The sequence below is a fragment of the Cetorhinus maximus genome, chromosome 2 (genome assembly GCF_964194155.1).
Source record: "Cetorhinus maximus chromosome 2, sCetMax3.hap1.1, whole genome shotgun sequence".
Taxonomy (NCBI): Eukaryota; Metazoa; Chordata; class Chondrichthyes; order Lamniformes; family Cetorhinidae; genus Cetorhinus; species Cetorhinus maximus.
This window is the reverse complement of record NC_135880.1, coordinates 77,093,097-77,107,203: the sequence shown is the minus strand read 5'-3', so window position 1 is coordinate 77,107,203 and position 14,107 is coordinate 77,093,097. Positions and strand designations below refer to the sequence as shown.

The window sequence follows — 14,107 nt, the reverse complement described above, 5'->3', positions numbered from 1 at the left end:
TGGTGAAGAAATCCTGTCTTCATACTGAGGACATCTTCCATCGTGTTGTGTGGCACAACCACCATGCTAAATGGGATAGATTCAGAACAGATCTAGACGTTCAAAACTGGGCATTTATGAGGTGTTATGGGCCCTCAGCAGCAGGAGAATTATATTCAATCACAATCTGTAACCTCGTGGCCTGGCATATCCCTCACTCTACCTTTACCATCAAACCAGAGGATCAGCCTTGGTTCAATGAGAAATGACGAGCAGCATGCCAGGAACAGCACCAGGCATGCCCAAAAATGAGGTGCCAAACTGGTGAAGCTACTGACACAGAATTACTTGCATGCCAAAAATCAAAAGCAGCATGCTATAGGGTTAAACAACCCCACAGCCAATAGAACAAAGCTTTGCAGTCCTGTCAATCGTGAATGGTGGTGGCTAATTAACCAACTAGAGGGGAGAAGGCTCCATGCACATCCGGATCTTCAATGATGGTGAAACCCAGGGTATTTGAAACTATCTTCAGCCAGAATTACCAACAGCATGGTCCATCTCCACCTCCTCCTGAGCTCCCCATCATCACAGAAGCCAGTCTTTAGCCAATTTGATACAGTCCATGTGATAACAAGAAATGAATGAGTGCACTGGATACAGGAAAGCATGTAGGCCCCAACAACGATACCTCTGTCCCAGAACTCAAAAGGGGAGGCAGTGGCATAGTGGTATTGTCACTGGATTGATATTCCAGAGATTCCAGGGTAATGCTTTGGGGATCAGAGTTCGAATCCCACCATGGCAGATGGCGAAATTTGAATTCAGTAAAAATCTGGAATTAAAAGTCTAATGATGACCATGAAACCATTGTCGATTGTTGTAAAAACCCATCTGATTCACTAGTGTCCTTTAGGGAAGAAAATCTGTTGTCCTGGTAGGCCTGGTCTGGCCTACATGTGACTCCAGACCCACAGCAATGTGGTTGACTCTTAAATGCCCTCTGAGCAAGGGCAATAAATGCTGGCCTAGCCAGCGATGCCCACATCCCATGCTCGATTTTAAAAAAAACTAGCTGGGTCTCTTCTAGCCAAGCTGTTCCAGTACAGCTACAAAACTGGCATTCACTTAAAGTGGAAAATAGCCCACATAAATTCTGTCCTCAAAAAGCAGGCCAAATTCAGTCCACCCTTGATCATCAGCAAAGTGATGGCAAAACAGCAATCAAGGAGCACTTGCTCACCAATAATCTCCTTACTGATAATCAGTTTATATTCTGTCAGGACCACCCGGCTCCAGATTTCATTAAAGCCTTGATCTAAACATGTCCAAAAGAGCTGAATTCCAGAGATTAGGTGAGTTAAGTCCATGACATCAATACAACATTTGACTGAGTATGGCACCAAGGAATCCTAGTAAAATTGAGGTAAAAAGAAAGGGGGAAAACACTCCACTGGCCGGAGAAAGGGGGAAAACACTCCACTGGCCGGAGTAATACAGAGCACAAAGGTCAATCACCTCAAGCCCCAGGACATTGCTGCAGGAGTTCCTCCTTAGATCCAATCATCTTCAGCTGCTTCATCAATGACCTCTACTCAATCATGGGGTCAGAAATGGAGATGTTCGTCAATATTGTACAGTGCTCAGTTCCATTCACAACTTCTCAGAAAATGAAGCAGTCCATGTCACATCCAGCAAGACCTGGATAACAGCGTTGCTGCTAAGTAGCAGAAAACATTTGTGCCACACAAGTGCCAGGGAATGAACAATTCCATCGAGAGAGTCTAACTAACTCTGGTGACATTGAACAGTATTACAAATGCTAAATCCTCTTCAACACCCTGGAGGTCACCAATGACCAGGAATTTAACTGGGCCCACCATATAAATACTGTGGCTACAAGAGCAGGTCAGAGATTGGGTATTCTGCAGTGAGTGACTCACTTCCTGACTCCCCAAAGCCTGTCCGCCATCTAAAAGGCACAAGTCAGGAGTGTGATGAAATACCCCCACTGCCAGGATGGGTGCAGCTCTAACAATACTCAAAGAGCTCAACACCATCCAGGAAAAGCAACCCACTTGATAAGCATCCCATCCAGCATCTTAAAGATTCAGACAATCCACAATTCAGCACCATGGTTACAGTATATGCCATATACAAGATGCACTGCAGCAACTTGTCAAGGCCTCCTTTACATATCCCAAGCCTGTGACCTATAAGAGCAGAAGGTGCTAGGGAACACAACCACCAGCAAGCTCCCCCACAAGCCATACACTATTCTGATTTGGTGTTATATTGCAGTTCGCTCATCATTGCTCAGCCTAAATCTTGGAGTTCCATAGCTAACAGCACCGAGGGTGTACCTTCATTACATATACAGCAGAGGTTAAAGAAGGCAGTTCATTCCAACCTTCTCAAGGGCAACGAGGGTTGGACAATAAATTCTGGCCTTGCCAGTGACACCCACATCCCATATATGAATAAAAAACAATCCAATGAAATGAAAAATTACAGATTAGAGTTTATTTAGCTAATAGAGGAAATTTACAAAGTTACATGTTCCTATCTATATAAACAATTAATAATCAGCAGAAATTCAACTTAACTTACATTTTCTGTGAGAGGGAGATTATCAATCCTCTTGGTGAGATTTTGAAGCTGTGCATAATACCAATCCTTTTCCTTCTCTTCCTTTTCAATCTCAGCAAGTAATAAAGACCTTGCAAACAAAGAGAAACTATACAATTACAATGCACTTATTTTACTTGGCCTGTTTACATGTTCTAAAGAAAGTTATCAGTTTGTGGATAGATGCAATTCTGTCTCTATTTTCTCTAGTGATTCTCCCATGGCATTTTGCAGGTTCATTTAAATGTTGTGTTGTAAAGGCAGCAGCTTTATGTCATGTAATGCACAATGAATTATTCTTATGCTGAAAGTGAAACTACACCCGTCACAGACACAAAGTCTAATTGTTGTCAAGTAACAGAGTCTCAGGTTAATCAGTTCAATAATGACTGGACTCACCGCAGTCCCAGAGATTACTGCCAACACCTGCCTAGCCCTCTCACAGCCTCCTCCCTCCACATCCCTTGTTCCTCCAACCTGCCCCAATGACTGCTTTGCCAACTGCGTGGGGATGTGTAGCTGGCATCCGCAGTTTGGTAGTCTAATTTTAAGGTGGGAGTGGGGGCGGTCTAATTTGTATGTGGCCTTGAGCCCTGCAGCCAGTTTGTGCCAGCAAGCTGCTGCTTTCCAATTTCTCCCTCTTGAGATCTAGTTCCACAAGTATATTGATGACACTTGGCTCCATCACCTGTCTCAGCTCATATAGCTACTCTGCCCTCTATTGCTCTCTCCTCCTCTAAGATACTCCTTAAAATCTACTTCAATGACCAAGCTTTTGGTCACCTGCCTGATTATTTGCTTATGTGAATCTGCGCCAGACTTTGATAATACTCCTGTGAAGGCTTGGGACATTTTACTGCATTAAGGTTTCTATACAAATTCAAACTGTTGTTGTGTTGTCAGGCAAATTGTCTGCCATCCAGTTCTGGGTGAGATGCAATTTCTTCCAGTTAAATGCTGGGAGGATGTTGGGATTGTCTTTGGCTTCTGCCACAAGCTCTGTGCCATTCACCATTGACTCCCTCTCCCTTCATTATCACAGCTTGCAGCTGTTGGGAATTTTGGCGTTCTATTTTATCCCAAAATTAACTTGTGACTCCATATCTTCTCAATTACAGAAAGTCTGCCAACTTTCATCTGAATAACATTACGTATCTCTGCCAGTGCTTTAGCCATCTGCTTCCAAGATCTTCATTAGGCTTTGTCTCCTACAGACTTGACTGTTCCAAAACTCATGGATGGCCAAATGAACAGTTGTCGCTCGCCACCCATTCTCCACCTTCCATAAACTTCTGCGCATTCAAAACTCTGCTGCATGTATTGTATTCTCACCAAGTCCCAAACATTTTTCATCCCTGTGCTCACTTGCATACATTAACTTCAGATGCTCAAACTTTGAATTAAACTTCTCATTCTTGCACTCAAAGCCCTTCGTGACTCTTCCTGATCTCTGTAACCTCCATCACTCCTACAACCCTCCAAGAGCTCTACATTCCACCAACTATTCCTTCTTATGCATATGCCACTCCTTTTTCGACCTTTGGTGGCTGTATCAGCAGCTGTCAATGGTCTAAGTTTTGGAATTCCACATCTAAACCTCCCTCTCCCCCTTTAATATCCTCAATAGAAGTTACCTCTTTGATCAAGCTTTTAGTCACCCCTTCTAATTTTTCTTTGGTCCTGACTCAATTTTTGTCTTTGTATGCTTCTCTGAACAGCCTTGCGATATTTTTCTATGGCAAAGGTACAAAATAAATGCAGGATTTTGATGCTGAATGATATTTTTTGATTCTATTGTCTTATTCCTATTAATTTTCCTCAAACTTTGCAGTGCTTGATATGGTTCCTCTGTTGTCCAACAAAAATAGCTCTACTTCTACATTATCCAAATGCAATGAGTGCATCACCAACAATAACTCTCCACTGGTTGGAGTCATATCTAGCACAAAGGAAGATGTCTGTGGTTGTTGGAAGTCAATCATCTGATTCCAGGACATTACTGCAGGAGTTCCTCAGGGTAGTACTCTAGGCCCAACCATCTTTAGCTGCTTCATCGACTTTCCTTCCAACATAAGGTCAGAAATGGGGATGTTCGCTGATGATTGCACAATGTTCAGCACCATTCGTGACTCCTCAGAGTCTATGTCCAAATACAGTAAGGCCTGGACAATATCCAGGCTTGGGCTCACAAGTGACAAGTAACATTCGCGCTACACAAGTATCAGGCAATGACCATCTCCAACAAGAGAGAATCTAACCATTGCCCCTTGATGCTCAATGGTATGACCATCACAGAGTCCCCCACTATCAACATCCTGGGGGTTACCATTGACCAGAAACTGAAATGGACTAGACATTATAAATGCTGTGGCTACAAGAGCAGGTCAGGGGTTAGGAATCCTGTGGTGAGTAACTCACCTCCTGACTCCCCAAAGCCTGTCCACCATCTACAAGGCACAAATCAGGAGTGTGATGGAATACTCTCCACTTGCCTGGGTGAGTGCAGCACCAACAGCACTCAAGAAGCTTGTCACCATCCAGGAGAAAGCAGCTCAATTGATTGGCACCCCTTCCACAAACATTCACTCCCTTCAGCACCAACAAACAGTGGCTGCAGAGTGTACCATCTACAAGATGCAATGCAGAAACTCACCAAGGCTCCTTAGGCAGCACCTTCCAAACCCACGACCGCTACCATCTAGAAGGACAAGAGCAGCAGATACATGGGAACACCACCACCTAGAAGTTCCCCTCCAAGCCACTCACCATCCTGACTTGGAAATATATCGCCGTTCCTTCAGTGTCACTGGGTGAAAATCCTGGAACTCCCTTCCTAACAGCACTGTGGGCGTACCTACACCACATGGACTGCATTGGTTTAAGAAGGCAGCTCACCACCTTCTCAAGGGCAACTAAGGATGGGCAATAAATGCTGTCCTAGCCAGCAAACCCCACATTGTGAATGAATAAAAAAATTCTAAAATAAAAACAGAAAATGCTGGAAAAACCCAGCAGGTCTGGCAGCATCTGTGGAGAGAGAAACAGAGTTAATGTTTCTTCAGAAGAGTCACGTGGACTCGAAACGTTAACTCTGTTTCTTTTGGCACAGATGCTGCAGACCGGCTGAGTTTTTCAAGCATTTTCTGTTTTTATAACATCAAATTCTCAGGAATAGCCATGAACTCCATGGCTATTGTTGTTACATCCAATCTGCCCTAGTGAGTCAAAACTCCTTGTAGTTCAATGTTAGCAAGCGGATGACTTCAGTTTAAGCTTTTATCAGCTTTTATGCGCCCTGTACTGTGGCTTCATCACATTTGGTGATTACATGCTCAGACTGAACCCGATCGTATCCTGCCTCATCGCATTGCCCAACTCGGTTGGGCTTTCAATGCACCTCTGATCTGTCATTAAGATATTGCCTAGGTTCCTATCATGCCCTCTACTGTATCACTTAATATTAATCTTGTCATGATTCACTTTATTGTGTTTTTTGTTGACATTTCTGCATGTAACCATCATAAAATTTAGCTCATCCAGAACTCTCTTGCCCGATACAGCTCTTGGATAAAATCACCACACCCATCATCCCCCATGCCCCAGTAAATCAATTTTGAGATCTTTCCTGGACCTAGGAAATCTCCAGCCATAAGTTACCATTTGTTCCTCTGACAGTCAGTTTGGTTCACTGGTAGCACCGCATCTCCCACTCACAAATCGTGAATTCATTCCCTTTTCCAGAACTTGAGCTCAGCACAGCTGATGCTGAGAGCGCGCTATGTTGGAGCTGCCAACTTTCAGTGGACACTTGAAATCCAGGCTCCAACAACTTGTTGATTTGGATGGAAAAGATCCCATGGCAGTATTCTATCACTTGTTTCCTAGCCCCTCCTATATCACAGATTAGGCTTTAGCCAAGATTTCTGAGCTACCCTTCCGAAACAACATCTTTTTCTTTTTCCCTGCCTTATAAAGGCTGGTTTAAAAAAAAATCCATATTTTTGACTGTCTCTTTGGTTTTGTTTTTCCTCCCTGCCCAAATCTTTTCGTTTTACCTTTTGCCATTATCAACATTTCTTTACATGGAGAATATTACATATGAAGCACCTTGGGACATTTTACTATGTTAAAGTTTCTTTATAACTGCAAGTTGTTCTAAGTAGAAGCATTTGTCAATACGGCCCAATTATTCATTTACATTATAAAATAAAAACTTCTGGTCAGAGAGATTGGATTGGCCTTTAATTACTTATCAAGACTGGATTTAAACTCCAGTCAAAAAATGAAAATGGCAGTCTGCTGTACCACCGTGCCACTGATTCTGAATCATGGCTTTCACACACGGTTGTCTTGGCTTCTGCAGTGTCATTCTTTATTAGTTTGAAGGATCAACTTTCAGTTGGTTTAAGGTGGCAACTGTTATCTTGCTACTAGTGATTTTGCTCATTTTTTCCCTCTTCTCTAAAAGATATTCATCTGTGGGCCTCACTCAATTGTATATTTCTGTTTAATTAAAATATTGGTCTGGACTTTGCAGTCAATGATAACGCTCACCACTAACTACACTGAAAGATGTCCACAAATATCTAGTGATCCCTGTGGCACTGATTTTACCTTTCCGGAAATGAATTTCATGCTGGTGGTAGCTGTAGTGGATCTTGGACATCCAGCAACACTGATGTCATCAAGCAGGCAAAACACATTGAAGAATTATCAGACAGCAAACCAGGAAGTAACAAGCAGATTTTATAATTTTACAAAAAGGAAAATAAAAATAAACTGTAATATCATAAATCAAAAAAAAACATTATTACTTTAAAATATGTATGGAATTTTTAGCATGGGATGGGGAAATTTGACATTCCACAAACACAAAATTAGATTTGCAGGGCCAGAGAGGTTTTTCTTGTGATTATGGTTTTTTTATGCTGTTAACAGTCCAATTGCAGCTCATTCAAGGGTTTTTACAGCAAGACTGGATATTCATGTCAAATCAGTGATTTCCAATTGATTTCCATCTGCAAGAACTTTAACAGTGCGCCCTGTGGAGGAGCAGGGGATCACTGATAGCAGTTTATGGTTTTCGCTTTTAACTGAACAAGTGTGGACTCCACAATCTGAGTAAGATGTGATTGCTGGCATGCATTTTGAGAAACTAAGACTATTTCCACTGAAGCAGAGAAGGCTAAGATGACACAGGTTTTTAAAATAATAAGGGCACATCCGGGCAATTTTCTACTTTGTTGGTTCAGTGCCAATGTTGCAGCTGTACTGCAACAGCTTGGCTGGAGCTACGATAATTTCTAGTTCACAGGTCTTCAGTGCCAAAACTAGTATGTTGTCGGGGCGCAGAGTCTTTTCTGTGCCCAGTGTACTCATTCATTTCTTTATATCACGTGCAGTGAATAGAGTTGGCCGAGAAGGGCCCTCTACTTCAGCCCCCGTCTTTTGCACTCATCAGTTGGGCTCTGACCTCTTGGGTTTTGACCTGATGACTTGGTTTTGGCATCACCTACTCTTGTCTATAGATGCTGGTTTGGTGTTTAGAGTTCTGTGTTCGATATTAATCAAGTTGGCGCCATATTTTCAGGCAACCTTTGCGTTGCTTCTGGCATGCTCTTCTACACTCCTCATTGAACCAGAGTTAGTCATCTTGCTTTATGACGATGATGGAGGAGTAATGAATTTATAGATAGCAGTGGAATACAATTCTGCTGTTGCTGGTGCCCCACAGCAGTCATGGATCCTCTCTTTTGAGCTGCTAGATCTGTTAATCTATCCCACTTAGTGCAGTGGTAATGCCTCATGACATGATGGAGAGTGCTTTTTTTTGTGCAAATTGTATTAACACTAGCCTGCCTGTTATAAGCGGAGACGGCTGTATCTCTGTTCAAATGACCTCCTATTCCCACTTACTAGTGTTTTTATCACCTGAGCAGCTATTTCTTTGTAAAAACTGAGGTCCAATGCTTAATGCCTCTGTCATGCTTTCTCTCTCTAGTACAAGCTTGCCTCTTTCAATTCTTAATAGCTACTACAAAATTCAGGTCTCAGGTTCAGTGATTGTCAGTTGCTTTTGTAAACAGTCTGAGCTTTAAGGGCGGGGGAAGGCAAAAATACTACGGAATTGTTTTAAGTAAAAACGTAGAATGCTAGAAACATTGATCAAGACAAGCAGTATTTGTGGAGAGAACAGCTATTAATGTTTCAAGTATGGATTTCCTGACTAAGGACATCTAACAAAGAGAATAGATATAGCTGTGCACATAGCTTTCCCAGAGGCTTCCTTGGATGATTTGCTACATTGTAGGGGATCGGTCTTGTATATAGGAAATAATTTATTTCCACATAGCTGAACCTCAACAAACGTGCCAAATTTTACCTTGTAGGGGCTATAATTGATTGGTGTTGCTAGCCTTGCAAACAAATGCTGTTCTGTACTTCCCTGTTTGCGCAGCACACAGGAGCTTTGTTTTACAGAATAAGCCATTCGTTATGAAAGTATGCTATTGCTAGTGAAACTCAGCAGGTTTTAACAGTAGACGTCTACTTTTTGAAGCCCTATTTAGCGAGTATTTGTTATAACATGAGGCAGAATTAAGTATTACTTTCAGCATTAAAATGATAAACTCTTAATTGTTGACTAGCTATATATGCAGCTCATTTTTTATTTGCATAAATCTATTGAATTCAGTCCCACCCTCGTTGAGTGCTAAATTAAACTTATCATGTTTAAAATTAGACCATTTGAGTTTTGTGGGCACTTTTCTTCACTGAAGGATTCTCTGGTGCAGTGCTGATTCTTCTGTCATTAGTGCTTTTAGTAAAAGTAATTTTGGAAAAGATGAGTGGAGTGAATATTGAACATGTAACTGGGGAACAGTAGTATATCCATAATCTATAACTTCCATTCCATCAGTCTTGGCTAGAAACTTACTGATATGTTTTAGCGAGCAGTTACGTCATTTAGGGCTCAGCCAGCTCGGTCAGTAGTGGTACTACTGAGCCACTTTTGGTGATGGACATTTAAGTCCCCCACCCAGAGTACATTCTGCGCCCTTGTCACCCTCAGTGCTTCCTCCAAGTGGTGTTCAACATGGAGGAGCACTGATTCATCAGATGAGGGAAGGCGGTATGTGGTAATCAGCAGGAGGTTTCCTTGCCTATGTTTGATCTGATGCCATGAGGCTTCAAGCGGTCCAGAGTCGATGTTGAGGACTCCCAAGGCAACTCCCTCCCAACTGTATACCGCTGTGCTGCTACCTCTGCTGGGCCTGTCCTGCCAGTGGGACAGGACATACCCAGGGATGGTGATGGTAATGTCTGGGACATTATCTTTAAGATCTGTAAGATATGATTCCGTGAGGATGACTATGTCAGGCTGTTGCTTGACTAGTCTGTGATACAGCTCACCCAATTTTGGCACTAGCTCCCAGATGTTAGTAAGAAGGGCTTTGCAGGGTTGACAGGGCTGACCTTGCTGTTGTCGTTTCCAGTGCCTAGGTCGATGCCGGGCGGTCCGTCTGGTTTCATTCCTTTTTTTGATACAACTGAGTGGCTTGCTAGGGCACTTAAGAGTCAACCACAGTGCTGTGGGTCTGCAGTCAGGACGACAGATTTCCTTCCCTAAAGGACATTAGTGAACCAGATGGGTTTTTATAAAAATCAACTTTTAATTCCAGATTTTTATTGCATTGTGTGTGTGGCAGGATTCATTTCTTGATTACTAGTCCAGCGAAGATGCCACAACGCCATCTCCTTTTAGATTTCCAGCATCTGCAGTATTTTGTTTTTATCTTAGCATATAATTGGATGTTGTTGGTGTATATATCCTAGTTGACCCCATATTTGTTAATAATGCTGTAGCAGATAAATAGTGAATGAGAGGCAAAGATGAAACTTTAATCAACAAAGCTGGCACCAATGTCCTTGTGGGGCAGTCTGCTGGTACTATTTTGGAGGGTTTAAGCTAATTTGCCAAGGAGAAGAGAATCAGGATGCAGCACTGGGAAGGATAAACAGGGTGCACAAAGTATTAGGGAAGACAGATGGCTCTAGAGTAAGAAATAGCAAGGTATCAGGTGGGGTAATGCGACAAGGTCAAAATTAGGTTTATAGTGCACATATAAATACACGGTAAATGAGGCTGGTGAACTGCAGCTGCTAACAGCCATACAGTAATATGATGTTGTGGTGATAATGGACACTTAGCTCAAAAAAGGATAGGACTTGGTACTAAATATTCCTGGATAAATCTGGTTCAGGAAAGATAGGTAAGGAAAGAACAGCAGTAATGATTAAGGAGAATATTACAGTGCTGGAGGGAAAGAATGTCCTGGAGGGTTCAAGGGCAGAATTGATTTGGTTACAGTTACAAAACAATAGAGTTATCATTACATTACTGGGTATATTTTCTCCACCAAGTGGAAAAGATAGAGAGAAGCAAAAGTGCAGGCAAATTACAAAGAGGTGCAAAACCATACAGTAGTGATAATGGGGGAATTTCAATTATTCTACGATAGGCTGGGCTAGTAAAGCTGCAAAGGAGAGGGGTAAGTGTTTTTGAGATAACCTTTCATCAGAACTTTTCATCAGTTGTGATGAAAGACCATCTTGACCCGAAACACTAACTCTGTTTCTCTCCACACATACTGCCTGACCTGCTGAGTATTTCTAGGTTTTTTTGTTTTTATTTAAGTTTTCTAGCATCCACAGCATTTTGCTTTTGGAGAAGTTTTTGAAACGTGTTCAGGAGAATTTTCTTGATCAACAAGTTTCTGGCCCAACAAGTAAGGAGATATTGCTGGATCTGGTTCTGGGGAATGAGGTGAGTCAAGTGGATCAAGTGTCAGGTGGGTAACTTTTCATGAACAGTGTTCACAGTATCATAAGATTTAGGTTAGCCATGGAAAAGGGCAAGAAGGCATCTAAAGTAAAAACGCTTAGTTGGAGCAGGGATAATTTTAGTGTGGCAAGAATGATTCCAATTTACCTGGGACACATCCAAAGGTTAGCAGGCAAAACAAAACAATGGCTATCCTTAAAGAGGAGATGATTTAGGTATAGTCTAAGTACATTCTCACAATTGGAAAAGTCAGAGTTCCCTGAATGATGACAGATATAGAGAGTGAAATGAAGGAGAAAGTGGGTGCATATGACAGATGTCAGGTTGATAATACAAGTGAGAAGCAAGCTGAATGTAGGAAATTCGGACAGGAAATGAAAAAGCAAATCAGAAGGGCAAAGAGAGAGTATGAGACACTGGCAGGTAACATAAAAGGAAATCCAAAAGTCTTCGAAAAGCAAATAAATAATATGAGTAAGAAGAGGAGGGGTGGGCTGATTAGGGACCAAAAAGGGGATCCACACATGGAGACTGCACATATGGTTAAACGAGTACTTTGCACCTGTCTTTACCAAGGAAGAAAATGCTGCCAAGTCATAGTGAAGGAGGAAGTAGCTGAGATACTGGATGGGCGAAAATTGATAAAGAGAAGGTATTAGGAATGGTTGGCTGTACTTAAAAGTTGATCAGTCAGGAATGAACGGAATGCAAGTGAGAATGCTGAAGGAAGGGGGAAAATTGCAGAAATTGTCATCATTTTCCAAACCTCCTCAGATATAGAGGTGATGCTACAGGACTTGAGAATTGTGAATATTACAACTGTGTTCAAAAAAGTGTTTAGGATAAATTTACCAACCACTGCTAGTTTAACATCAGTCTATTGTCAGTTTAACATCAGTAGTGGGAACACTTTTAGGACAATAATGAGACAAAATTAACAGTCATTTGGTCAAGTGCAGATTAATTAGGGAAAGCCAGCACAGGTTTGTTAAAGACATTTTGTATTTAACTAACTTGATTGAGTTTTTTGATGAACTAACAGATGGTTGAAGAGGGTAATGTTGTTGATGTGATTTAAGATGTTTGATAAAATGTCACATCATAGATGTGCCAGCAGAGTTGAAGATCATGGAATAAAAAGGACGGTGGCAGCATGGATATGAAGTTGGCTGAGTGACTGAGAACAGAGAGTGGTGGTGAATGGTTGTTTTGCAGACTGAAGGAAGGTATAAAGTGTGGTCCCTCAGGGGTCGATACTAGGATCACTGCTTTTCTTGATATATATTAATGACAGAAATGTTACGGTGCAGAAGGAAGCTATATGGCCATCGTGTCTCTAACTCTCCGAATGAGCAACTCACCTAGTTCCATTCTCCTGCCTTCACTCAATAACCCTGCATGTTCTTTATTTTCAAATAAAGAGTAATTCCTTTTTGGATTTGGGTGTGCAGGGCACATTTTCAAAATTCACAATTAGCATAAAACTTGGAAATTTTGTGAACTGAGAAGGGGACAGTGATAGAGTTCAAGAGGGCATAGGACAGGATGGTGTAATGGAAATGTGGCAGATGAGATTGAATGCAGAAAAGTGTGAAGTGTTCATTTTGGTAGAAGAATCATGAGAGGCAATATAAAAAGGGGCACAAGGGCGGAGGTGTACAGGAGCAGAAAGACCTGGTCTACATGTGCACAAACAGTTGAAGGTAGCAAGGCTGGTTGAGGAAGTGGTTAAAAAGGCATATGGGATCCTGGGCTTTATAAATAGGGGCATAGAGTACAAAAGAAAGAAAGTTGTGAGCTTTTATAAAACTTGAGTCCAGCCTCAATTGTGTCAAATTCTTTTATGGGATGTTAGCATCACTGGCAAGGGCAGTGCCCATGTCCAATTGCTCCCGAACCTTCTTGAACCACTGCAGTCCACATGGTGTAAGTACTCCCACAGTGCTGTTAGGAAGGCAGTTCAGGTTTTTGACCAACTGACAGTAAAGGATGGCGGTGCAGTTCCAAGTAAGGATGGTACGTAGCTTGGAAAGGAACTTACAGGTGTTCCCATGCACCTGGGCATGACACATTAGGGAGGATGTGAAGATGTTAGAGAGAGTGCAGGAAAGGTTTTCAAGAATGGTTCCAGGGATGAGGAACTTCAGTTACATAGGATATACAGCACAGAAATAAGCCATTTGGACCAACCAGTTCATGCTGGCATTTATGCTCCACTCAAATGTTCTCCCATTTTCCTTAACTAAATTGATCATAACCCTCTATTCCTTTTTCACTCATATGCTTGTCTCGTTTCTCCTTAAATGCAACTATACCAGGCTTGTAAAACCCATTGCCTGTGCACTGGATGTGGCTGTTCAAAATGCCAGTAAGACGGGTAAGTGAAGTTGAAGATTCTGCAATGGATTGCTCCTCCAATTATAGGCCATTCCTCTCCCACATATGCTGCTGATGTGCTCACTAGTGAACGTGGGAGAGAAACAGTCTGTGATTGGAGGAGCTGCGAAAGACTGGTGCGGAGGAACAAGAGAGGATTTCAGGGAGGGCGGAAGAGACACACTGCGGGGCGCGTGGGGGAGAGAGAGGTTGATTGTGGGGGCTGGTTGGGGGGGGGGGCAGCGAGAAAGGCAGACTGCGGGCCAGGGGCACGAGGGG

At 42.3% G+C, this 14,107-nt stretch overlaps 1 protein-coding gene across 4 annotated transcripts in view; it reads right to left on the bottom strand.

Annotated features, from left to right (window-relative positions):
• Nucleotides 1–14,107, bottom strand: part of apc (APC regulator of WNT signaling pathway) — a 269,901-nt gene that overhangs the window by 56,837 nt on the left and 198,957 nt on the right. For all 4 annotated transcript variants that reach the window (XM_078566296.1, XM_078566303.1, XM_078566314.1 and 1 more), the window contains one exon: nt 2,590–2,698. In XM_078566296.1, coding sequence (XP_078422422.1) covers nt 2,590–2,698 — 109 coding nt within the window. The remainder of the gene's footprint in view (nt 1–2,589; nt 2,699–14,107) is intronic.